The 26602-nt window shown below is 48.5% G+C and overlaps 1 protein-coding gene across 2 annotated transcripts in view; it reads left to right on the top strand.

The window, feature by feature from the left end:
• Positions 3846-26602, top strand: part of C3 (complement C3) — a 40153-nt gene continuing 17396 nt past the window's right edge. The window contains exons 1-21 of one of the 2 annotated variants that reach the window (XM_021080819.1): positions 3846-4005; positions 4719-4911; positions 5591-5753; positions 5851-5921; positions 8211-8305; positions 8424-8506; positions 8607-8697; positions 8849-8951; positions 9038-9164; positions 9506-9621; positions 9735-9881; positions 10535-10744; positions 10887-11093; positions 12250-12408; positions 12751-12880; positions 13133-13204; positions 13383-13580; positions 17111-17219; positions 17523-17608; positions 24271-24413; positions 24504-24716. In XM_021080819.1, the coding sequence (XP_020936478.1) occupies positions 3932-4005; positions 4719-4911; positions 5591-5753; positions 5851-5921; positions 8211-8305; positions 8424-8506; positions 8607-8697; positions 8849-8951; positions 9038-9164; positions 9506-9621; positions 9735-9881; positions 10535-10744; positions 10887-11093; positions 12250-12408; positions 12751-12880; positions 13133-13204; positions 13383-13580; positions 17111-17219; positions 17523-17608; positions 24271-24413; positions 24504-24716 (2790 nt within the window). In that variant the 5' untranslated portion in view covers positions 3846-3931. 2 annotated transcript variants of the gene reach the window in all.

Below are 26602 nucleotides of genomic sequence, written 5' to 3' on the forward strand. Positions count from 1 at the left end.
CCCACAGACATAGAAAACAAACTTACGGTTGCCAAAGGGGAAAGGGGGGGAGGGATAAATTAGAAGTTTGGCATTGAGAGATACACACTATTTTACATAAAATATATAACCAACAAGGTCCTATTGTATAGCACAGGGAATTATGCTCAATATCTTGTAATAACCTATAATAGAAAAGAATCTGAAAAGGTATATATTTATATATATAGAGAGAAAGGGGAATAAGAAATATACACACATATACATGTTTCATATAAATATATATATATATACACACACACACATCACTTTGCTGCCCAGCTGGAACAAACACAATATTGTAAATCAACTATATTTCAATTTTAAAAATAAATACATAAAAAATAAAAAGTGAAAAAAATGGCTTTCTTCTTTCTTTCTTTCTTTCTTTTTTTTTTTTTTTTTTTTTTGGCTGCACCCTTGGCATACAGAAGTTTCTGGGCCAGGGATTGAATCCAGTAAAGTGGCATTGTTATAGAAAAAAACCTCTGGCCCTTGGTCCTCCAAGGCGGGGGTCCCTGGTGCCCAGGCCTCTGCTTACGTATATGCGAGGGTGAGGGGAAGGAGCCAGAGGGCAGATGGATTGGTTTGACCGGGTCAAGGTTACCTACAAGTTAATAAATAATGAGCTGGGAGAAGGGGGGGCAGGTGGTTGGGGGCCTGGATGTGGGTCGTGGAGGGAAATTCCCAGAAAGCATGTGGCAAGGACCCCATCCTGGAATGGCCATAGGCCGGGGAGGCTGGGGGGGGAGGGGTCCCTGCTGCTCCCAGGCTTGGCCACGCCCGTGTGAGGCAAGGGTGGGGTTGGGGTGCAGCCAGGAGATAACAAGACAGGCAGCCCTGGGCTCCCCTTGCCTAGAAATCATGCCCACTTCCCTTCCTTTCTTCTCTCCTGCACTCCAGCTAGTGTTCCCAGATAAAATGCAGAATGCCTGGCTAAACTTGAATTTCAGATAAACAACAGATTATTTCATTGATCTAAAAATGTCGCAGAGGAGTTCCCATTGTAATTCAGTGGGTTAAGAACCCGACTAGTATTCATGAAGATGCGGATTCAATCCCTGGCCTTGCTCATTGGGTCAAGGATCCAGCATTGCCACAAGCTGTAGTGGAGGAGGGAGATGTAGCTTGGATCCAGTGTGGCTGTGGCTGTGAGGTAGGCCAGCAGCTGCAGCTGTGATTCAACCCCTAGCCTGGGAATTTCCACATGCTGCAGGTGCAGGCCTAAAAAGACAAAAAAAAAAAAAAAAAAAAAAAAAGTCTCAGACATCCCACTTAGGACCAGCTCAGGCAGCCTCACACTCCCTCCATCCATACCATGAACGCCTCCTTCCTCCCTCCTCTGTCCACTTATTTTGCCCCCCCACCCCCCTTCCCCAAACTTCTGATCACAAATGTCCATTTCCCAGGAAAAAACCCTGGGGAATTCCTCCTCTCGCTCCTCCCCACCCCAGGAGACATTTCTCCACGTTCCCCTCCATTCCTCGGGTCACTCCCTCCAGATCAGGGCCAGGACTCTTCCCAGACTCCCACTGCCATGCAAATAAGCCTTCCCTGCAAGCCCAGGGCTCCGAGACATCTGGGTTCCCTGAATTGTCAAACAGCAGGAACTACCATCAGGCCCATTGCTCAGATGGACCCACTGAGGGGCTGAGGGAAAAGGAGTCAGCCTCTCAAGTCTAGCAGGAATTCCTTCTCCAGGCTCTCAAATCACAGAGCTCCAATGCTTAAGGCTATAATGAAACCAGGAAATGGGGTGGATATTTTGGCAGGAGGACAGAGGAGGAAGATAAGATATGGGGGGTTGGGGGGTCCTGGCAGGTGTGCCCCCATCCCAGTTTCAGAAGTTGAACCCTGATTCTGGAGAGTAATCAGGTATTTGCCTCACCCTCCTCCTTGTCTTCCAAAGAAAGGGTGTCGCAATCAGAGCAGACAGAGGCCAGGTTTGTTCTATTTCTCCACACCTCCCCCCACTCGGGGCGGGGGGCATCGCCAGGAACAAGCGTGGTTTACAGGAAATCAGAGCAAATTCCCCATTAACCCCTTCCAGGGAGCTTTGGAAACCAGCTCTCCAGGATCTGGATTCCCCCCTCCTACCCCTTCCATCACCGCCCCCCCCCCCATGCTCAACTGAAAGTCAAATCAAAATCCAATTAAAACGACACTGAGGCAAAAATCCAAACTTTTGCCCCCCCAAGGGGAAATTGGCAGTTTTGTGCAGGGCTGGCAAGTATGCAAATCAATATAATTATGGACAGGAACCGAATGATATCTAGCGAGATTACTGTTGATCCAGAGTTATCCCATTGCGGCAAGAACCCTTTGAAGTGGCTGCTGTTATAACCCCACTTTACATGAGGAAACCGAGGGGCAAGTGGTTATCAGTAACTTGCTCAAAGTTTACCACTGAACAATCTGGAGGGAGCATGCTCTGTAACAATAACCATCTGTCTGTCCATTAAGAAGTGGCTGCTTGCTTCCACAATGTAATGTGAGGCCATTGCCTGTGAGAACAAGGAAGCTCTCTGTGCACTGATATGAAATGATATCTGAGGTATATTGTTTATGAAAAAGCAGGTATAACCCAGGAAGAATAGTGTGTAGAGCTTGCTAATATGTGTTTTTAAAATGTGTGAACATTTGTAAACCTGAGATTTGGTTCCATGGTCCTGTCTGAGACCTGGATGGTTAGCAACAGGAGTGAGAAGAAGATTGTTTTTCCCTGTATGTGCACTTTTTTTTGTTTGTTTGTTTTGTTTTGCTTTTTAGGGCCACACCTGCAGCATATGGACATTCCCAGGCTAGGGGCTGAATCAGAGCTATGACTGCCAGCCTACGCCACAGTCACAACAATGCAGGATTTGAGCTACATCTGCGACCTACACCACAGCTCACAGCAACGCTGAATCCTTAACCCCCTGAGTGAGGCCAGGGGTCGAACCTGCAACCTCATGGCTCCTAGACGGATTCCACTGCACCACCATGGAAACACCTGTGGATGCACTTTTACCTTTTAGATGTTGAACCGTATGAATATAATACCTGTTCATATGCAAAAAATTACATACAATTTTTAATAATAATAATAATATCCTAAGAAGATGTTGATGCAACATAAAAGCTAGCAATAGGACCTCCCTTGATTATGACTTTTATAAAAAAAATCATAGCTACTCAGGCCTCCTGGCAAGAGTAGGTGAAGGGAGCTCCAGGCTCTCCATGCCCTAGAAAGCATTCTCATATGGATAGTGAACTCCTATATATTCGTCAAAGCCCAGCTGAAATGTCCCCTCCTCCAAGAAGATTTCCCTGACCCTCCAAGAAGCTGAGTTCTTCTCCACCAGGGAAGACACTCCATGGGGCTAGGAGTGTTGGTGCTGGACTCTGTCTCCCACCCCCACCCCAGCATGGAAGACTCTGGAAGTGGGACTCTTGCTGCCAGCATCGACTTGAATTCACAGGAAGGGTTTGGTTAATAAGTGCATGGCCAAAAGTGGACTGAGAGCCAGGTGCAGATATCGGGGAAGGGGGGCAGGCACTATCTGGGGAAGAGAGAATAATTTTCCTCCACTACAAAGTGGGTATAGCAGGGACAGGTCCCCATTCACCAGCCAGCCTTGACCATGAGAGAGGCCAGGGCAGGAGGCTGTTGTATTCTTGTTGCAGGAGGACGTGCCCTTAGGTTATTTTCCCCAGGACTGTGATGGCCACACAGATTGAAAAACTTTGGAAATGACATTGAGAAATCTGGGGCAGCCCCAGGGAGGGGGGAGGCCACAGGGAGTGGAGGGCTGGGCTGAAGAGGGGGAAAAGCAGCTGCCAGATAAAAGGCAGCCTCCAGCAGCCTCTGCTCACTTCCCCCCCACCCCCGTCCTTTCCCTCTGTCCCTTTGTCCCTCCACCGTCCCTCCATCATGGGGTCCACCTCGGGTCCCAGGCTGCTGCTGCTGCTCCTGACCAGCCTCCCCCTAGCCCTGGGGGATCCCATGTGAGTAATCACAACCCCAACCCCCAAACAAGGCTGCTTCTGCATTGGGAGTGGGCACTTGTGAGTATAGGTCTCTGCAGGTTTAGGGTGCATGTACGGTGCTGGTTGATTCTGTGGCTTGTGATGAGGTTGGGGTGAGTCTCAGAAGTTGGGGTTGGGTGAGTCTCAGAAGTTTGGACTCCATAGGATCTGGGAGTTTGTAGTTTTAGCATTTAGGAGTTTCAGAGATGCGGTTTGGATGTATGTGGCTGAGGGGATGGATTGGGTTGTATTTATAGGTCTGGGGTGCTAGAGGTTTAGGAGGCTGTTTAGGGTGTTCCAGGGTTTGGGTATTTAGAGACTTGAGGTATTTAAAGATTTAGGAGTTCTGACCTTGGAGCAGTGGGTTAAGAATTCGACTGCAGAGGCCAGGGTCGCTGATCCGGTGCGACCATAAAATGATAAAAAATAAATAAACGATTAAAAAAAAGATTGAAGGGTTGAGACTTCTGGAATTTGTGGGTTTGATTGTGGGCTTGGAAGTCCATCGTCTTGGAGGAATTGGTTCTGATTTTGAGGTTCAGGAATTGATGGGATCTGAAGCCCCCAAGCTGTCCTCCAGTCATCGGATCCCCCGCAGGGCTAGGGGCTGGGGCAGAGCGCTGACCCTGGGGGTGCCTAGCATCTCGTGCCCCTGGGATGACAGCTCTACGCCTCGTCCTCCCCTCCCGCAGTTACACCATAATCACCCCCAACGTCCTGCGTCTGGAGAGTGAGGAGATGGTGGTGTTGGAGGCCCACGAAGGGCAAGGGGATATTCGGGTTTCGGTCACCGTCCATGACTTCCCGGCCAAGAGACAGGTGCTGTCCAGCGAGACCACGACGCTGAACAACGCCAACAACTACCTGAGCACCGTCAACATCAAGGTGGGCGCGCTCAACAGCCGGACCGCTGAAGCCCCACCCCTTCTTTGAGTCCTCTTGGTAGCTGAGCCCCTCCTCCCTTTCTGAGCCCCACCCACCCTGCCTGAGCCCCGCCCCTTCTGTCTGAGTGTCTCCATTCTGAACCCCGCCCCTCTGAGTCTCCTCCCCTTCGGAGCCCTTCCCCTTTTGGAGTCCGGGTCACTTTTTGGAGCCCCCTCCCACTCTCTCATCCCGGTCTTTCTCTGAGTGTCCCCACCTTCTGAGCCCTCGTCTTTCTCTCAGCCCGGCCCCCTTCCAAGCCCCACCATGTCTGAGCCCTTCCCCATTTCTGACCCCTCCCCTCCAACCCTCCTCCCTAAGTCCTTTCTTCTTTTAGAACCCGTCCCCTCTCCGAGTCTCCTCCCCTTTCTGAACCCCCTACCCCTTCTGAGCCCTCCTTCCGCTAAGCCCCCTGCCTGAATCCCCCTTCCCATCCCTCCCTCTGACTCCCTACCCCCTCTCTTGCCCTTTGGCCCTTCCCCGAGTACCTCTTCTCTCCCCAAACCTGGGCAAAGCAGGAGGACCAGAAGTGACAAGCAGGCTCTGTTGCGAGGAGGGGCGGGTGCGGACCCAGCCGAAGTCCTAGAGGCTGGATGGTGGGCAAGGGGTCTTGGCCCCTAGTGATCCCCTGGTTCCTGCTCAGATCCCGGCCAGCAAGGAGTTCAAATCAGAGAAGGGGCACAAGTTCGTGACCGTTCAGGCGCTCTTTGGGAACGTCCAGGTGGAGAAGGTGGTGCTGGTCAGCCTTCAGAGCGGGTACCTCTTCATCCAGACGGACAAGACTATCTACACCCCAGGCTCCACGGGTAAGGGGCTGAGGGTGGCTGCAGAGAGCCAGGGGCAGGGCTGGAGGAAGGGGCAGGGCCTCACCCGGCTCTGCTTTTCTCTCCCACCACTGCTCAGTCCTCTATCGGATCTTCACCGTTGACCACAAGCTGCTGCCCGTGGGCCAGACCATTGTCGTCACCATTGAGGTACCAGCCGACTGGGGCCCCAGACATACCCAGGGCAGGGACTCGGGGAGAGACAAAGAGAGAGAGAGAAACAGAGAAAGGGATTCCGGCAAAGGCCCAGCAGCAGAGACATAAAGGCAAAAAACAAAACCCCAAAAACGTAAGGGCACACAGAGAGATCGGGAGAGAGGCGGGGACCCAGCGATGCTTACCGTGGATGACGGCTCCAGATAAGTCCCTGGTCACTGTGTGAATCTGGACAGGTCACTTCATCTTTCCAAGCCTCAGTTTCCTCATTTGAAGACTGACACGACAGGTACTAATTCTATGTAGTCTGTTCCGCCTACTGCCCGCCAGAGGGCGCGTGGGAGCACCTGAGTCAGGTTCCACCCCTCCTCTGCCTGCCGTTTTCCAGGGCTCCCCGCTCCTGGGGTAAATGCCCAAGTCCTCCCCACGGGCCTCAAGGCCCTGCAAGACCTGCTCCCGCACCCTGCCCACCCTCCTTTCTTCCCTCTCTCTTCCTCCCTCCGCTCCAGCCACGTGGGCCTCGTCACCGTTCTTGCAACAATCCAGGCACAGTCCTGCCCCAAGACCTTTGCAGGGGTTGTTCCCCCTCCCCCCCAAATGCTCTTCCTGCAAATATCCACACAGTTTGCTCCCTCACCTCCTTCAAGTCTTTGCTCAAATGTCACCAGTGTACCAATTTTACAGTGAGGCTTGTCAGAGCGCCCTGTAAAATTGCAACAGAACACACACACACACACACACACACACACACACACACACTCCCTTTTTTGCCTTCCTGCCATCTCTTTTTGGCATCTTATAAATCGGAGTTATTTCCCCCCTCCCTTTTTTGGTCTTTTTATCTTTTTAGGGCCGCACCCGCAGCATATGGAAGTTCCCAGGCTAGGGGTCGATTTGGCCTAGGCCACAGCAATGTGGGATCTGAGTTGCACAGCTCACAGCAACGCAGGATCCTTAACCCAGGGAGCGAGGCCAGGGTTCAAACCCAAGTCCTCATGGATACTTGTTGGGTTCGTTAACCACTGAAGCACGATGGGAAGTTTTTTGGGGTTTTTTTTTGTGGGACCTATTCCTTTGTTAACTGCGCCTTCCCCCAATCTGCACTGAACCTAAGTTCTGTTCAGAAAGGGATTATCTGTTGGCCCAGAGTTTGGCGGGTAGTAGGGTAAATAAAAACTTACTGGAAGAAGGGAGGGAGGGAAGGAGAGGGGAGTGAGAAGCAGGGAGTGATGGGGAGAGAAAGACAAGTGGAGGAGGAAGGGGAGGAATGGGGCCTGTCCTCCTTGTGGGATCTTTGTATTTATTGAAATCAGGCAAACCTAACAAGGACCAGAGTTTTTGTGTGTGTGTGGTATCAGTATGTGTGTGGGGTTTTTTTGGTTTTTGTTTGTTTGTTTTTTGCTTTTTAGGGCCATACCCTCAGCATATGGAGGTTCCCAGGCTTAGGGTCCAATCAGAGCTACAGCTGCTGGTCTACACCACAGCCACAGAAAGGCAGGATCCAAGCCACATCTGCGACCTACACCGCAGCTCACAGCAATGCCGGATCCTTAATGCCGGACTGAACATGCAACCTCATGGTTCCTAGTTGGATTCGTTTCCACTGCACTACGATGGGAACTCCAAGGAGCGGGTTCTGAAGGCTGTGTGCTCACTTTAGTGATGGTGGAAAACAGAGAACACCCTCCTCTAAAGATGTGGCGCTGCCAGACTCCCATTGAACGTCACCTCATGCCATTGGGAAGAACATATCCACAATTACCTCCACTTGCCAGAGAAGCTAGAGAATCAGATTTCTCTTTGAAGTCTCCTGATGTTTAGCTATTGGCAACAAATGAAATCATATACTTATTAGGTTGAGCCACACGAAGTTGCTATTCTTGCAGGTCAAAAAGGTGAATGTAGGCAGTGATGTGTGCCTTCTACAAATCAAATGCTCAGCCCAGGGTCCTATATCAAAGGAGGTGATAAATTCTAGTAATTACTAGTCTTCAGAGCGACACAGATCATCACAAGCACTTGCCTACACTAACAGGTCCCAAACCAGTGACACAGGAGCTGTAGTTATCTCCTTTTTCCAAGAGGTTCACATTGAGCACAAAGAGGTTAAGTAATTTGCCCAAGATCACACAGGCTTGTAAGTGGTGCAGTGGGGACAGGAACCCAGGCTACCTGGTTTGGGTGCCCATTCTTAACCACTGCCCCTGTAGACACGACACAGAGGAGAACCAAGGGGCTAAGCCTGGTCTCTGAAGAGCCACTTCCCTTCCTGTCTCCTCACAGACCCCTGAAGGCATTGACATCAAACGGGACTCCCTGTCATCCCACAACCAGTTTGGCATCTTGGCTTTGTCTTGGAACATCCCAGAGCTGGTCAAGTAGGTCGGGCCCTCCAGCAGGGGTGGGGTGGAGTGGTCGTGTGTTTTAGGGCTCCCCAGGAGAGGGAGTGGGGGGGCTGCCAGACCTGGCGGACTCACTAGCCTGCCTCCCCCACAGCATGGGGCAGTGGAAGATCCGAGCCCACTATGAGGATGCTCCCCAGCAAGTCTTCTCTGCTGAGTTTGAGGTGAAGGAATATGGTAAGAAGAGGAGGGAGCTGGGGGGGGGGGGGCGTGCATAATGTTGGACCCAGCGTTGACCCCCCCCACCGAACGAATACCATCTGCTCCCCCCCAATAGTGCTGCCCAGTTTTGAGGTCCAAGTGGAGCCTTCAGAGAAATTCTACTACATCGATGACCCAAATGGCCTAACTGTCAACATCATTGCCAGGTGAGGGTCTAGGGGGAGGGCCTGGGGAGAGGGAAGGTCAAGGGATAGGGCAGGGATGGAGGGGGAGGGGCTCGTCACGGCCAGTGGACATTTGGGGGAAGACTCCTCTTTTCAGGACCGGGGGAGTCTGAGACCCCTTCCCACTTTGCAGGTTCTTGTACGGGGAGAGTGTGGATGGAACAGCTTTCGTCATCTTTGGGGTCCAGGACGGTGACCAGAGGATTTCATTGTCTCAGTCCCTCACCCGTGTTCCGGTACCTAACAGTGGCCCCCTCTGAGTAACTCTTCCTCTCCCCCTCGGAAGCCCTTCCCCTCCCTGAGCCCTCGCTTTCTCCCCCAGATCATTGATGGGACGGGGGAAGCCACGCTGAGCCAAGGGGTCTTGCTGAATGGAGTACATTATTCCAGTGTCAATGACTTGGTGGGAAAATCCATATATGTATCTGTCACTGTCATTCTGAACTCAGGTGAGGCCCGATCTGAGGGCGGAGGCTCCGTACCACCATGTGGTCCAGCCTGAGAGGGGCAGCTCAGTGGAGGGGAGAGGATCAGAATGAAGGGCGACCCAGTCTGGTGGGGGGCGGTGTGTCCAGTCTGAGGGAGGAGGTCCAGAATGAAGGCAGGGTCGGGTCTGACAGGGGAGACCTAGGCTGGGACACAAACCCAGTCTGAGGGGGGAGGCCCAGTCAGAGGGGGGAGGCCCAAAATCAAGGTGGGATCCAGTTCATGGGGGAGACCTAGTCTGAGGAAGGTGGGGTCCGTGTTGAGGAGGGCAGTCTGGCCCTCCCTCATGGCTGGCCCCCCTCAGGCAGCGACATGGTGGAGGCAGAGCGCACCGGGATCCCCATCGTGACCTCCCCCTATCAGATCCACTTCACCAAGACCCCCAAGTTCTTCAAACCCGCCATGCCCTTCGACCTCATGGTGAGACCCGGGGCTGGGCTGCAATGTCCCCCCCACTACCACCTGTGCTGTACCTGAGCACAACCATGCTTCTGGGGCTGCTTGAACACCCTCCACCCACCCCACACCCACAGGTGTATGTGACGAACCCCGACGGCTCCCCTGCCCGCCACATCCCGGTGGTGACTGAGGACTTCAAAGTGAGGTCCTTAACCCAGGAGGACGGTGTGGCCAAACTGAGCATCAACACACCCGACAACCGGAATTCCCTGCCCATCACCGTGAGTCCAGGCCAGCCTCGGGACCCCACATCAGGAGGTGGGGGCTGTATTCTGTAGCATGGGGTCCTGACATTTGCACAAAGGGATCCTGTCCTGAGCATCCAGTGGGGTTCTTTCATTTGCATCCACCTAGAGGTTCTTCATTTGCATAGAAAGTTTCTCCTCTGCATGGTAGGGTGCTGCCCTCTGCCTAAAGGTCTTTTTTTTCTTTGGCTTTTTAGGGCCACACCCACAGCATATGGAGGTTCCCAGGCTAGGGGTCCAATCAGAGCTACAGCTGCCGGCTTATGCCACAGCCACAGCCACAGCAAGGCAGGATCTGAGCCACGTCTGTGACCTACACCACAGCGCATGGCAACGCCAGATCCTTAACCCACTGATCCCAGGGCCAGAGATCAAACCTGCATCCTCATGGATCCTAGTTGGGTTTGTTAACCACTGAGCCACGAAGGGAACTAGACATCTTATAGAGAGACTTGCGATGGCATTGGACCCACCTGGATAATCCCATGTCCTCCCTATCTTCACCAGCCTTAACCTAATCCCACCCTTAAAGTCCCTCTTACAACATAAAACCATCTTCCCAGGTCCCCAGGGGATGCGGACATGGACATTTGTGGGGGGCCAGCTCACAGCCATCTTTCCCTGTACAGGTACGCACTGAGAAGGACGGTATCCCAGCTGCACGACAAGCGACCAAGACCATGCACGTCCTACCCTACAACACCCAGGGTAACTCCAAGAACTACCTCCACCTCTCTGTGCCCCGCGTGGAGCTCAAGCCAGGGGAGAATCTCAATGTTAACTTCCACCTGCGCACGGACCCCGGCTACCAAGACAAGATCCGATACTTTACCTACCTGGTTCGTGGCTTCCTAGAACCCCAGCCCCTCCCCCTCACTTCACGGGCAGCCCCCGGGAGACCCCCCCCAGATCCCCCCATCTTCCCTCTCACCTTCCCGATCCTTATGTCCACCTGTTCCCCCACCTCCACCCCACTGGCAGATCATGAACAAGGGCAAGCTGTTGAAGGTGGGACGCCAGCCGCGCGAGTCTGGCCAGGTCGTGGTGGTGCTGCCCTTGACCATCACGACGGACTTCATCCCTTCCTTCCGCCTGGTGGCTTATTACACCCTGATTGCTGCCAATGGCCAGAGGGAGGTGGTGGCCGATTCCGTATGGGTGGATGTCAAGGACTCATGTGTGGGCACGGTAAGCTTCCCCACAGTGCTCTGTGCCCAGCTGGGGACACTCCACCTGGCGAGCGCTTTCCCTGCCTTGCCTCTTTCCAACCTTCTGAATCCATCCCTCTCCCATTTTTAGGGTTCCTGCCTCTCCTTTCTCCGTTTCCATCTCATCCTTTCTCCCCTCTCTGCTTCAGTCTCGGGAGCTTTTGTTTTTTTTCCTTCCAGTTTTGAGATGCAACTGACTCATAGCACATGAGTTTAAGGCGTACAGTGTAATGATTTGACTTAACATGCATCATGAAATGATGACCGCAGTAAGTTGAGGTAACATCCATTATCTCACAGAGATACAAAATTAAAGAAATAGGCAGTGTATTTTTTTCCTTGTGGGGAGAGCTCTGGATTTCCTCTAATGACTTTCATATATAATGTACAGCAATACTCATTCCGTGTATTGTGTTGTACATTATATCCCGGGTACTGATTTATAACTGGAAATTTGGACCTTTTCACCACCTTTGTTCAAGGCTCCCTCCCCTGACTGATGGTGATCACAAATCTGATCTCATTTGCTATGAGTTGGTTTGTTTGTTTTTAAGCACAATTGACCTACAATGATCTACAATGCTATGTTGGTTCCGGGTACATCACAGAGTGGCTCTAGATTTCGACACATTTCAAAATGCCCAGTATGATGCCTCTAGTTCCTCTGTGTCATCCTGCAATGATACTACCTGGTTATTGACTATATTCCCTACCCTGTACATTCCATCCTCGTGTGTTACTTATTTTGTAACTGGAAGCTTGTTCTTAGTATCTCTCTTGCTCCTGCTTTACCCTATTTTTTTTTTTTTTTTTTAGGATCGCAGCCAAAGCATTTGGAGGTTCCTAGGCTAGGGGTCGAATCGGAGCTTTACCACAGCTCATGGCAGTGCCAGATCCTTAACCCACTGAGTGAGGCCAGGGATCGAACCTGTGTCCTCATGGATACTAGTCAGTTTCATTTCCACTGAGCCATGGTGGGAACTCCATGCTCTCTTTTCCTGACTTTCTGCCTGATGCCAGTTCTGCCCGCCTCTCTCCTTTCAGTCCAGCCCAGGACCTCCTCTGTCCTCGGCTGCCTGAGACCTGGGCCTCGCGGGGCTGACTTCTCTCTCACCCCTTCCCCTCCCCCTCCCAAGCTGGTGGTAAAAGGTGGCGGGAAGCAAGACAAGCAGCATCGGCCTGGGCAACAGATGACCCTGGAGATCCAGGGTGACCGAGGGGCCCGAGTGGGGCTGGTGGCCGTGGACAAGGGCGTGTTTGTGCTGAATAAGAAAAACAAATTGACCCAGCGTAAGGTATGCACCCCACCCCTGCCCTGCCCACATGGCTGAGGTTGGGTGGGAGATGGCTTTGGGTTGAGGTGAGAACGGTGCCAGGGAGAGCAGATGGGTTTGAGTGTCAGTTGAGTGTAGTAGTTGGGATGAATGTATGTCAACACTGGGATGGGCTGAATTGAAGATGATGATGAGAATGTGGATGGACCAGGGTCCAAGTTGGGGATGGTCATTGGGAATGGACACAGTTCATGGGGGACCAAGGTGAGGATGGAGATGGGGCTGGATAGACATGTTAGTGGCTCGATGGAGGCACTGCTGGCTTGGTCCCACCCTGCTTTGGTTCCCCGCTTCACCCGGCAGATCTGGGATGTCGTGGAGAAGGCAGACATTGGTTGCACACCAGGCAGTGGAAAGGACTTTGCCGGCGTCTTCACAGATGCAGGGCTGGCCTTCAAGAGCAGCAAGGGCCTACAGACTCCCCAGAGGGCAGGTGAGGATGCAGCCAGAGGCAGGTCCAGGGAGGGACAGTGCCTCCACCTCCCAGATCCTGGGATCTTGGGCATTCAAGTCCCATCTCAGCCACCACCCAGCAAGTCACTGCTTTCTGAGCCTCAGTTTCTGCAGCTGTCCATTGGGAACAATAAACCCCCTCCCCCGACCTTACGGGCTACCTGGGGTGGGGGGAACCAAGGATACACAGTAGGTGCCTAACCCATCTTATTCCCGGTCTACCTGCCCTCAGATCTTGAGTGTCCGAAACCAGCCGCCCGCAAACGCCGTTCCGTGCAGCTCATGGAGAAAAGGATGGACAAACGTGGGAACCCTCTGCCCTCACCCCCCTCCTCCTCATCAACTGCCCATATGGGGATCTCAGCTGGAGAGGGAGGGGGAGGGCCTGGCCATGGGGGGAGTTCTCCCTGAGGCCAGTTTTGGGTGCCTCCTGCTTCGAGGCCCAGACTGAGGGCACTCCCGGGGGGTCTATGCTCCCACAGTGGGTCAGTACAGCAAGGAGCTGCGCAGATGCTGTGAGCATGGCATGCGGGACAACCCCATGAAGTTCTCGTGCCAGCGCCGGGCTCAGTTCATCCAGCATGGTGATGCCTGCGTGAAGGCCTTCCTGGACTGCTGCGAATACATCGCAAAGCTGCGGCAGCAGCACAGCCGCAACAAGCCCCTGGGGCTGGCCAGGAGTAAGTCCGCAGTCAGGCGAGAGGGCCTGTCCAAGGCGGGAGGATATGCCTGCCTGAGAGAGGAGGAGGCTCCTGTCTGAGTGGAAGGAGGACCCCTGTCTGGAGCTCTGATTTGACCCCTAGCCTGGGAAGTTCCCTATGCCACAGGTGCGGCCCTAAAAAAGGCAACAGAAACAAAAACACCTAGAATGGTCTCCATCACAAAGTGGCATTTACAGAACTGATAAGAGTCCTCACTGCCATCTTCTGAGAGGCTGATGGACCCATGTGGACCAGTCTCCCCCCCCCCTTTTTTTGATATTATCTTTTAATATGTCAATTAGAGAAAGACTTTTGTGCCAGGATGGGCTTTGTCGAAATTGAATATTTGGATGAACTTGGCATAGGACTAGTTCATTCTAACTTGTCCATGTTTCTCTTCTTATTCATTTTATGCTAAGATGTCATTGTGATGGTTCTCATAAGCCACTGGAACATTTCTTTCATATCTCCTGTCACTTTCACGGGGCACTGGGAATTGTGTTGACCAAAGTGGGTTCCCTGGGTAGAGTCAAGTGTGAGTAGTTCTTTAAATTGAGAGAAATTACATGGTCAATTACAAGAGACGAAAAGTAATGAAAGAGAATATCTTTGCTTAAAAACCATAGAAGACTTGTACACTTTCACAGTGGCAGGTTCCCAGGCTATGGATACAATCAGAGCTGTAGCCACCAGCCTACACCACATCCACAGCAACGCGGGATCCGAGCCATGTCTGTGACCTACACCACAGCTCACGGCAACACCAGATCCTTAACCCACTGAGCAGGGCCAGGGATCAAACCCGCCACCTCATGGTTCCTAGTCGGATTCGTCTCTGTTGCACCACGACGGGAACTCCTAAACAGTCTTAAACTTAGAGAAATATTGAAAATGCAGTCTAAAAAACTTTCTTCCTTGGGAGTTCCCATCATGGCTCAGTGATAACGAACCCAACTAGTATCCATGAGGACGTGGGTTGCTGAATGGGTTAAGGATCCAGCATTGCCATGAGCTGTGGTGTAGGTTGCAGACTCAGCTTAGATCTGGCATTGCTGTGGCTGTGGTGTAGGCCAGAGGCTACAGCTCTGATTTGACCCTTAGCCTAGGAAACTCCATATGCAGTGGGTGTGGCCCTAAAAAAAAAAAAAAAGTTTTCCCTCCTGCACCAGCTCCAACACCCCAAATAGTTTGGTGTGTGTTTTCTAGAAAAAAAAAGATACAGGCAGACCTCGGAGTCAGTTCCTGGCCATGTTAATAAAGCAAGTCACATAAATTTTTTAGTTTCCTAGTACATATAAAAGTTATGTTTACACTATGCTATATTCTATTAACTGTGCAACTGCATTGTTTAAAAAAATGTACATACCTTTATTTTAAAATACTTGATTGCTATCAGAGTTTCCCAGCGGCTCAGCAGATTAAGAATCCAGTATTGTCACTGCTGTGACTCTGGTTACTGCTGTTGATGGGGGTTCAATCCCCTGGCCTGGAACTTCTGCATGCCGTGGGCATGGCCAAAAAATAAAAGAAGAAAAAAAATTTAAAAATTAAAAAATGCTTTACTGCTATCAACTATACTTCAAAGAAAAAATTGCTAGAGTAAAAAATAAATGCTTTATTGCTAACAAAAGTTAACCATCCTCTGATAACGCAGAGGTCACAAGCCTTTGATTTGTTTTTCAAAAATGCAGTATCTGCAAAACTCAATAAACTGAGGTATGCCTGCATTCTCCTACAAACCCACAGTGCAGTCATTAGAATTAGGACGTCAACATTAATTCATTACTACCCTCAAATCCTCCATCACCATTCAAATTTTGCCAGGGTTTTGTTTTGTTTTGTTTTTTGGTGTTTGGGGTTTTGAGGTTTTGTTTTTGTTTTTGTCGTTTATAGGGAAAGGATCCTGTCCAGAATCACAGGCTGTGTTTTCTGGTTGGGTCTCTTCAGTGTCCTTGGACCTGTCTGACCTTTAGAGCACTTTCTTCTTTCTGTGACTTTCACATCCTTGATGGATACGAAGTACACAGACTGAGATCTTGGGGACTGTCCCACCATCTGGGTCTGCCTGATGCTCCTTCATGACAGCACTCAGGTTTTGCATTTTTGGCAGGACTGTCACGGAAGAGACATCGTGTCCTTCTTGGTGCACCATTTCAGGTGACAAAGGGTACTGATTTATCCCACTCTTTGGTGATGTGTACCCTGATTGCCTGATTAAGCTAATGTCTGCCGGGTCTCTCCATTGTAAATGTCCTCTTTATTCCTTTTTAGTTATTTTTAAAAACTTCTCTTTAACTATCAGATAGTGGCAAAATTCAAGTCAAGAGAGATTTCCCTCCAAATCAGTGTTCACTTAGCCTTTAAGACAACAGGGGTGGATTCCTTATATTGTAATGTATGATTTTCAAACACAACCGTACTTTTTTTTTCTTTTCTTTCTTCCTTCCTCCCTCCTTTCATCCCTTCATTCTTCCTTCCTTTCTTCTCTTTTTCTTTCCTTCCTTTTTTTTTTTCCTTACAAAAAAGCACCCACCTCTCAAAGGCAGCCATTGATTGCCAAAATGGGCAAACATTTCTAAATTCCTGTAGTGGAAAGCTAGCAGCCCCTGCAGCCCTCCAAAAAGAAAAAGATTCCCAATACACATGAGCAAAGGATCTTCAGTCTCTTTGCACTTTATAACTAGGCGTGCTGCTTTCTGCTCCAGTGACCCAAGATGTTCTTTTGCAAAGAGGAACGTTTTTTTGCAAGGAGGAAATTTAGACAAAACATCTGATTTAGAGGGGTACAGTTTACACATACGTGGATTTTTTTCAACATTGTGTCATTACTTTAACCAGTTGGGGGTGAGCCAGAGGATTGATTAAAAGTCAGTACCCCAAAGGCACTTTGATGGATTATTCCAGAGCGCAGATGGATTTAGGCATCTCTGGAATTCCACCTACTTGGTTGTAAGGCAGACCCAGAGCCAAAATAAAATCTGTTCATCATTTTTTTGAGGAAAGCCCAGCCAGGGTTGAACTCTGTTCCCGCCCAGCTTGCTGATGGTGTCAAGCTGGCTTTTAAAGGCCACCTCCTCTCCAGCAGTCTCCATCAAAGTCCAGGGAATCTTTCAACTCACCCCATTGCTTTCAGGAAGGACTTTTAACCATCAGACACAGCAGCAGGCATGGTACTCAGGGCCCAGGATGCTTCTGGAGGGTCTTCCGTGCAAAGGTTTCATTCCCTCAAAAACCAAAGAAGGGAAAGAAATCAATACAATTCAGCCTGGATTATTTTTGCCTTTATGCCAACACAGTTGTAAAATAGGGTTTCCCATATATTTTATGGAAGAAGGAGCCCCCAGAGTCAAATGGGCCTGGGGTCCCTGGAAGTGATCACATGGTCATGGGTGTGTGGCAGCTAGGAATCCCTCCGGGGATTGTAGAGATACGTGTCTAAAAGGGGACAGCGAGAAAGTGAGTCTGTTCCAAACCTGGGTTGTTCCCCTCCTCCCCTCTTCCCCCAAAAGGTGACCTGGATGAAGAAATAATCCCAGAGGAAGACATCATTTCCAGAAGCCAGTTCCCCGAGAGCTGGCTGTGGACCATTGAGGAGTTTAAAGAACCAGACAAAAATGGGTAAGGCTGGGATGACCCTGCTTCAACCCCCGCCCCCAGCACCCAGGGCCAGCCCCTCTCATCACCCTAGACTGGACATTGAATTTGCAGGTACCTGGAGTCCCCCTCTTTTCTTCGTTGTGGAACCCCACAACCCAACCTAGAAAAATCAAGTCTTGGGCTATCTGCACATGCCCACCCCCAGCCCCCCTCCATCCTGTCTTTTGGGGCCCCCTCCTTACCAGCTCCTCCCTCCCCCACCCTCCACCGCCATGCTCAACCTCGTCTTTTCCTAATACTGCTCCCCCTCATCTCCCCAACCAGAATCTCCACCAAGACCATGAATGTGTTTTTAAAAGACTCCATCACCACTTGGGAGATTCTGGCTGTGAGCTTGTCGGACAAGAAAGGTGAGAGAAGATGGTGGCCCAGTCCTTAGGAGGGTGGGAACCCAGACCCCTCAGGCATTTGTCTCGTTTCATCCCAAGAGATCCTCTGTTTCTTGTTGGCTGATACTCTTCCCCCTGTTTTTTGTTTGTTTGTTTGTTTTTTAATGGCTGCATTTTATGGCTGCATTTGGAGATTCCCAGGCGAGAGGTTGAATTGGAGCTGCAGCTGTGGGCCACAGCCACAGCCCACAGCAATGCCCGATCTGAGCCACATCTGCGACCTACACCACAGCTCTTGGCAATGCCGGATCCTTTAACCCACTGAGCAGGGCCAGGGATGGAACCCTCGTCCTCATGGATACTAGTCAGTTTTGTTACCCCTGAGCCATGACAGGAACTCCCGCAGAGTGCTTTTTGTAAATAGACTTGATTTTTAGTGCAGATTTCGTTTCAGAGCAAAGTTGAGAGGAAGGTGTAGAGGTTTCCTATATACCCCTTTCCCCACCACACATACAGCCTCCTTCATCATCAACATCCTGCCAGCACCGTGCCTTTGTAACCATCAGTGAAGCCACAGGGATATGTCACTATCACGGCAAGTTCATAGCTGACATCAGGGTTCACTCTTTGGTGTTGTATGCTCTGGGTTTGGACAAAAGTTTAATGCTATACATCCACCATCATAGTATCGTACAGAATAGTTTGTAACCACAAACATTTTTCAGGGGTGATGTTTCCATGATAGTGGGTAAAGCGATTAAGAAAAAATAAAAGAGGAAGCAGGGTGAGAGGAGTGATTGAAACACTGGTGGTTCGGTTTTGAAACACATTAAAAAAGGTGTAAATGTGATGCACTCCCCCACCTCTTGCCCCCTGGCCATCAAGAGCCCGGCATGAGGCCCTGAAAAACTCTATCCAAATATAGATGATTTATAGTAGGTTTCAGAGTGGGGAGAGGAAGAGTGAGGCACCGACTTCGAGGGCAAAATTAAGTGGATGCCAAAATACTCAGTCATCAAGATAAATGATAATGATGTAGGTCACAGACACAGCTGAGATCTGGTGTGGCTGTGGCTCTGGATATGGCGTAGGCCGGCAGGGGCAGCTCCAGTTCAACCCCTAGCTTGAGAAGTTCCGTATGCTGCGGGTGCAGCCCCAAAGAGGAAAAAAAAAATTGAAAACATTAAAATATGAAAAAATAGGTGTATTAAAACTCACAACATGAGATGTATTTTCTTTATAGCAAATTCGGAATTTAATACACTGTATTGTAAGTTTGTTTAGTTATCATTTATCCTAAATTATACTTTACTATCATTTTACTTTCCCGGCTTCAGGATTTTCAAAATCTGCTTCTTTGCTTATCTCGTTTTCAACTGGAGGAACTGCAATTTTCTGATAATTTCTCTAGAACAAGTGATGATGGCAGATGAAATTATATACACAGGGCACATAGTTTTCCTGCCTGAGATTCCAAAATCACTCAGTGCAGTTCTGGTCTGAGGCCCCCATCCCTGCTTCAAATCAGAGCATCTTCATATTTGCCTGTTGGATAGTTCCATATACTGAGATTCTGTGTGAGGTTTTCCTTATACACAAAAAAAAAAAAAAAAAAAAAAAAGTTCCTGGAGATTGGGGGGAAAAGGTTGAAAACCAGAGGCCCCACTGTGGTTCAGTGGGTTAAGAAACCGACACAGTGTCCCTGGGGATGCAGGTTCGATCTCTGGTCTTGCTCAGCAGGTTAAGGATCTGATGTGGCTGAGATCTCTTGTTGCTGTGGCTATGGTGTAGGCTGGCAGCTGCAGCTCTGTTTCAACCCCTAGCCCTGGAATTTCCATATGCCGCAGGAATGACCCTAAAAAAAAGGAAAAGAAAAAAAACTAAAAGTCATTATTTGATCCTTGCCCCTCAAAGCATGTTCCCTGGACCAGTTGCAATCTGGTAAAGTAGCTTTACCTGAGAGTTTGTTCACAATCTTGGTCGTTTCCAACCTGCTGAATCAGAATGTTTATTCTATCACACGATCCCTGAAGGATTTGTATATGCGAGAACGTTGGAAAAGTTCTTTCCTGCACCAGCATTCCTCAATCTCATCACTGATGTCTGATGTCATTCCAGACTGGGTCATTTTTTTGTAGTAAGGTGCTGCCCTGGGCAATATAAGATGTTGGGTAGCATTCCTCGCCTTTACCTGCTAGATTCTAGTAGCTACCCATCCCCCAAGCTGTGACATCCATAATGTCCCCAGACATTGCCAGATGTTCCCTGTTGGGGAGGGGCAGAATATCAGAGAGCCCTGTGGGATTTTTTTTCATTTCCTTTTTTTTTCTTTTTTTTGTCTTTTTGGGGCTGCACCCTCGGCATATGGAGGGTCCAACCAGAGCTATAGCTGCCAGCCTATGCCAGAGCCACAGCAACACCAGACGAGCCTCGTCTTTGATCTACACCACAGCTCACTGCAACACCAGATACTTAACCCACTGAGCAAGACCAGGGATCCTTAACCCGCTTTGCCACAGCAGGAACTCCTGGGCTTTTTTTTTTTTTTTTTTTTTTTGAGCCCTGAGATTTTTTAATCCCCCCCCCTTTTTTTGGCTTTTCTAGGGCCGCACCCGTGGCATATGGAGGTTCCCAGGCTAGGGGTCTAATGGGAGCTGTAGCCGCTGGCCTACACCACAGCCACAGCCACAGCCACTCAGGATCCGAGCTGCATCTGCAACCTACACCACAGCTCATGGCAACACCAGATCCTTAACCCACTGAGCAAGGCCAGGGATTGAATCTGCAACCTCATGCTTCCTAGTCAGCTTCGTTAACCACTGAGCCAGGATGGGAACTCCCTTAAATTCCTGACATCTTCTCAACATCAACTCTCTTCTCAAGATCAACTCTCTCTCATCTCATTTTTTTTTTTTTTTTTTTTTTTTTCTTTTCTAGGGACGCTCCCGTGGCATATGGAGGTTCCCAGGCTAGGGGTCGAATCGGAGCTGTAGCCACCAGCCTACAGCAGTGTGGGATCTGAGCCGCATCTGCAACCTACACCACAGCTCAAGGCAACACCAGATCCTTAAGCCACTGAGCAAGGCCAGGGATCGAACCCGAAACCTCATGGTTCCTAGTCGGATTCGTTAACCACTGTGCCACAACGGGAACTCCCAAAATAAGAGATTTTTAAAAACCGTTTTAGGATTCCAGAAACAACTGAGCAAAAAAATATACCAATGGCTGAGTAATAGTCCATCATGTATCTGTACTACATCTTCTTTATCCACTCCTCTGGACACTTAGGTTGCTTCCGTGTCTTGGCTATTGTCAGTAGCACTGCAGTGAACACCTGGTGCATTCAAATTATGGTTTTCTTCAGTCTTTTCCATTTTTAATTCCTTTTTTTCCTTTCAAATAGAGAGCAAGGGGTCTAGCTTTCCTCAGGCAGCATAAGCTAACCAATATTTAACACAATCATTCTATTTTCCTTGAGGACACTCTTATTTATAGCACAAGAACCTGGTTTCTCACCCATGTCCTAAATTAAATTTAAGTTTAGAAAAATTTATAAAAACAAATAGTAAGTAAGAAATGGTAAGGAGCACCAGTGACTAATCAGACACCCCGAGGGTGATGAGTAAATGACAGTAGGTTGGGAAATAAGGATTTTGTTCAAGCCTCTGATTATAATTTTTTTTTTTGCTCTTGAAGAATAAGAACAATGCACAAATCTTAATAGATTTCTTAGTGTAACATTATTAATAATGTGTTAACAGTTTGTGCAGTTTCACTTGCATCAGCACTCTGCTTGCATTTGATCAGGTAATTTTTGTGTCATATATAACATTGTTTTCAGCATCATTTTTGATCAAGGTTGTTATCAAAATTCAACGGAGTAAATTTGAAGATGTAATTGGCTTTATTAAACAATTCATGAATTGGGCAGCGTCTCATCTGGCAGGCAGAGAGATACTCAGAGGAGTTGTGAAAAATGGAAGGTTTTAATAGAATGAAGTCTAGGGCAAGAGAGTAATCGCAAGATACAAATTTCATCATTGGAGGAAAATAACAATTCAGGTGGGAGAGGATCTCCTTGGCTGAGCTACAGTATTTTCATTCGCTGGGCTTTTTACTGGGCAGGAAGAAAGTCTTCCTTCCTCCTGCTGCAGTAAATTTCACTTCCTATTTGGGAGTGCAAGGTACTTCTCTTTCCTTTGGGGTCTGTAATTGATGCTTCTTCCTGTTGGGATCTGTAATTGACATCTTCCTGTTTGGGGTAATTGACTTGCTTGGTGGAGCATTAGAGCTCCCTCTACAGGCCTTCCCTACTTCAATTTAGTTAAGGTTTACTTTTACTAATTTTTACAATGTAAATCAGTGCTGTCCATTAGAAATATAATGCAGGTTGTAAACGTCATTTAAAATTTTCTGATAGCCCTGTAAAAAAGGGATAGGTGAGTGAGTTCCCTTGTGGCACAGTGGGTTAGGGATCCTGCATCATCACTGCAGCAGCCCATCCCTGCTGTGGTGTGGGTTTGATCCCTGGCCCAGGAACTTCCACATGCTGTAGGGGCAGCCAAAAAGAAGGGATGGTAGGTGAAATCAATTTTAATAATACATTTTATTTAATCCAAATATATCCTAGGAGTTCTCATTGTGGCTCAGTGGGTTATGAACCCAACTTAGTGTTGTGAGGATGTGGGCTGGATTCCTGGCCTTGCTCAGTGTGTTAAGGATCCGGCACTACCTCAAGCTTTGCATAGGTCGCAGATGGGGCTGGAAGCTGGTGTTGCTGTGACTGTAGTGTAGGCTGGCAGTGACAGCTCAGATTCAGCCCCTAGCCTGGGAACTTCCACATGCTGCAGGTGCAGCCCTAAAGAGAAAACAAACAAATATATCCAAAATATTATTATTTCAACATTTTGTAAAAACTTGCAAAACCACTATCACACTGATACTGTTACAATAATAAATCCATTAATATTTTAAAATAAGCTATTAATAATCTCAAAATTGTGATATCTTTTAGTTTTATTTGTACTAAGCCTTCAAAATCTGCCATGTATTTTATACTTACTGATATCTCAATTAGAATGTTAGCTTTTCATTAGAAATACTTTGATCTGTAATTACCATCCATAAAATTTACAGTTAAAAAGGAAAGTGTACCCAAGTTGTTGTAAATATTCTTTTTTCTTTCTTTTTTTTTGTATTTTTGACTTTTCTAGGGCCACTTCTGCGGCATATGGAGATTCCCAGGCTAGGGGTCTAATTGGAGCTGTAGCCACCGGCCTACGCCAGAGCCATGTCTGCAATCTACACCACAGCTCACAGCAACGCCAGATCCTTAACCCACTGAGCAAGGACAGGGATTGAACCCGCAACCTCATGGTTCTTAGTCGGATTCGTTAACCACTGTGCCACAATGGGAACTCTGTAAATATTCTTTAAAAAGTTATCCAGTCACTGAATCAAGCATCCTTTTAAAAATTGAGATACAGGAGTTCTCTGGTAGCCTAGCAGTTAAGGATCCATTGTGCCACTGCTGTGGCTCAGGTCGCTGCTGTGATATGGGTTCAATCCCTGGCCCAAGAACTTTCACATGCCATATGCACAGCCAAAAAAGTGTAAAATAAAACAAAATTGTGATCTAATTCACATACCACAAAAGTCACCCTTTGAAAGTGTACAATTCAGCGGTTTTTAGTATATTCACGATGCACATTGTTTTTGTTTTTTGGTATTTTTTTTTTTAGGGCTGCACCCACGGCATATGGAGGCTCCCAGGCTAGGGGTTGAATCAGAGCTGCAGCTGCTGGCCTATACCACAGCCACAGCAACACCAGATCTGAGCCATGTCTGTGACCTACACTGCAGCTTGAGGAAATGCCACATCCTTAACCCACTAAGCAAGGCCAGGGATCGAATCCATATCTTCATGGATACTAATTGCATTTGTAACCACTGAGCCGCAATGGGAACTCCTGCACAGTGTTTTTTCTTTTCTTTTTTTTTTTTTTTTCTTGTCTTTTTGTCTTCTCTAGGGCCGCTCCTGCAGCCTATGGAGGTTCCCAGGCTAGGGATCCAGTTGGAGCTATAGCCACTGGCCTACGCCACAGCCACAGCAACACCAGATCCGAGCTGCATCTGTGACCTACACCACCGTTCATGGCAACACCGGATCCTTAACCCACTGAGCGAGGCCAGGGATTGAACCCGCAACCTCATGGTTCCTAGTCGGATTCGTTAACCACTGAGCCACGACGGGAACTCCTGGTTTTTAAGTTGAAATCTGAGTTAACTAAAACGAAATAAAAGTAGGAATCCAGTTCTCAACTGAGCTAGCCACATTTCAAGTGCCCAGGGTCCACTTACAGTCATCATTTTGGAGAGCACAGATCAGAACCTTCAGTTATGCTTGCCTTCTTCCCTTCTGCATATTTACCTATGAATAACATTACAAAGAAAATGAGAATTTCTCTCACAGCAACTCCCATCCACCACCACCACCTGTAAGATATCACTATTAATGATGTGTCTCTGGGCTCTGCCAGGGCAGGCGGAGCTTGGGACAGCTCTTGTGGTCAGGGGTGAGCCCTGAGATATTGGCAGGGTCAGGAACTTGGACCTGAACTTGGATCCAGCCCACCCTCCCTGCCCCCTACCACCGACGCTGTGTTCTGTTTCCACCTGGGCAGGGATCTGCGTGGCTGACCCCTATGAGGTTGTGGTGAAGCAAGATTTCTTCATCGATCTGCGTCTCCCCTACTCCGTTGTGCGCAATGAGCAGGTGGAGATCCGAGCTATCCTCTATAACTACAGGGAGGCAGAGGATCTCAAGGTGAGCCTCTAGTGTGACAGGCATGATGGGGAGCTTGGAGGGAGGGTCCATGGCACACTCTCCTGACTTGATACTCCCTCTTCCTGGCAGGTCAGGGTGGAACTGCTCTACAATCCAGCTTTCTGCAGCCTGGCCACCGCCAAGAAGCGCCACCAACAGACTCTAACGGTCCCAGCCAAGTCCTCAGTGCCCGTGCCTTACATCATTGTGCCCTTGAAGACTGGCCTCCAGGAGGTGGAGGTCAAGGCCGCCGTCTACAACCACTTCATCAGTGATGGTGTCAAGAAGACCCTGAAGGTCGTGGTGAGTCTTTGGGGATACCTGCTGCCCCTTGTCCTTCAGGAAAGACTCCTGTCTTCCTGTGCTGTGAACCCAGGTTGGAGACCCAGGCTAAGAATACGGAGTACTTCTCAGAAAATTTAGGAGTTCCGGAAGTTTGGAAGCAGGGCTGGGATTAGGGTGAGGCAAGTGAGGCATTCTCCTTGGGCATGGAATTTCAGGGGACACTCCAAAGCTTAGTAACAGAGATCAATGATATTTTTTCGTTAAAATATAGTTTAATGTCAAATATGACATTTCGTAACACATTTCAGCAGAGGAGTTTTCTCTTGACTAAAAATCTTGGGAGGAGTTCCCATTGTGGCTCAGTGGTTAACGAATCCGACTTGGAACCATGAGGTTTTGGGTTCGGTCCCTGGCCTCGCTCAGTGGGTTAAGGATCCAGCGTTGCCATGAGCTGTGGTGTAGGTCGCAGACACCGCTCGCATCCCACATTGCTATGGCTCTGGTGTAGGCCAGCGACTGTGGCTCCAATTAGACCCCTAGCCTGGGAACCTCCATGTGCCGAGGGAGCGGCCCTAGAAAAAGGCAAAAAAAAAAAAAAAAAAATCTTGGGAAAGCATATTTCACAGAACAAATATTATAAAGCCATAACATACAATGCTAGAACAGAGGAAACGTCTATTTCTACCTATGATTCTTACCTTAAAATATGCATTAACAGTTACTTTTCCATGTCCTATGATTAAACATATAATAGATAAAATCAACAATAAAAATAAAAGTATTATCATCTTTTAGTAACGTTTTAAAGCAAAATGTGAGATCATAAACAAGATCAAAAATATTTAATTCAAGAGTACCTGTTGTGGCTTAGCGGTAACAAAAATATTTAATTCAAGAGTTCCTGTTGTGGCTCTGACTAGAATCCATGAGGATGTGGGCTTGATCCCTGACCCTGCTCAGTGGGTTAAGGATCTGGCATTGCCATGAGCTGTGGTGTAGGTCATAGAAGCAGCTTGGATCTGGCATTACTGTGGTTATGGTGTAGCCAGCAGCTGCTGCTCCAATTCAACTCCTACCCTGGGAACTTCCATGTGCTGTAAGTGCAGCCCTAAAAAGACAAAAAAAGTAATGCAATATATTAAGAAATCAAAATTAATGCCCCAAACCCTCACAACAAACAAAATATCAAAATTTTAAATAGAGACAGGATCTGACAGTGTCAAGGCAAACCATATTGGAGCCTGAAGCAGAAGAAAAATGAGTTGCTCCATAAATGTGCCTGTATGTATTTTTAAATGGTTAATTTTCCCCAAAAACATTACAGTAGCTGAAAAAATATTGAAACATTGAAAACCAAGTGTATTAAAATTGACAGAGTGATTTTCCATTGAAGTATTTTGTTTATACCCAAACCAGAATTTATTATAATTTTTCTTTATTGGCTTTAATAAAAGCAAACTCATATTTTTTTCAACTACTTTACTGTTCTGGAATAAAATTAACCATTAAAAATATGTGAAAGTATATATTTTGGGGCACATATTTTTCTTTCTTTTCTTTCTTTTTTGGGGGGTGTCTTTTTAGGGCCGCACCATCAGCATATGGAGGTTCCCAGGCTGGGGGTCGAATTGGAGCCATTGGCCTATGTCACAGCCACAGCAACGCCATTTCTGAGCCAAGTTTGTGACCTACACCACAGCTCATGGCAATGCCAGATCCTTAACCCACTGAGTGAGGTCAGGGATAGAACCTGCATCCTCATGGATACTGGTCAGATTGGTTTTCACTGAGCCACGATGGGAACTCCACACACATTTGTCCTTTTGCCTTGAGTTTCTATATGGCTCAGCTTGGGCACTGGTGAGAAGAAAGCCAGGATTTTGTTAGAGTTTATATTGCCCAGC

This window comes from Sus scrofa, chromosome 2 (assembly GCF_000003025.6).
Source record: "Sus scrofa isolate TJ Tabasco breed Duroc chromosome 2, Sscrofa11.1, whole genome shotgun sequence".
Taxonomy (NCBI): Eukaryota; Metazoa; Chordata; class Mammalia; order Artiodactyla; family Suidae; genus Sus; species Sus scrofa.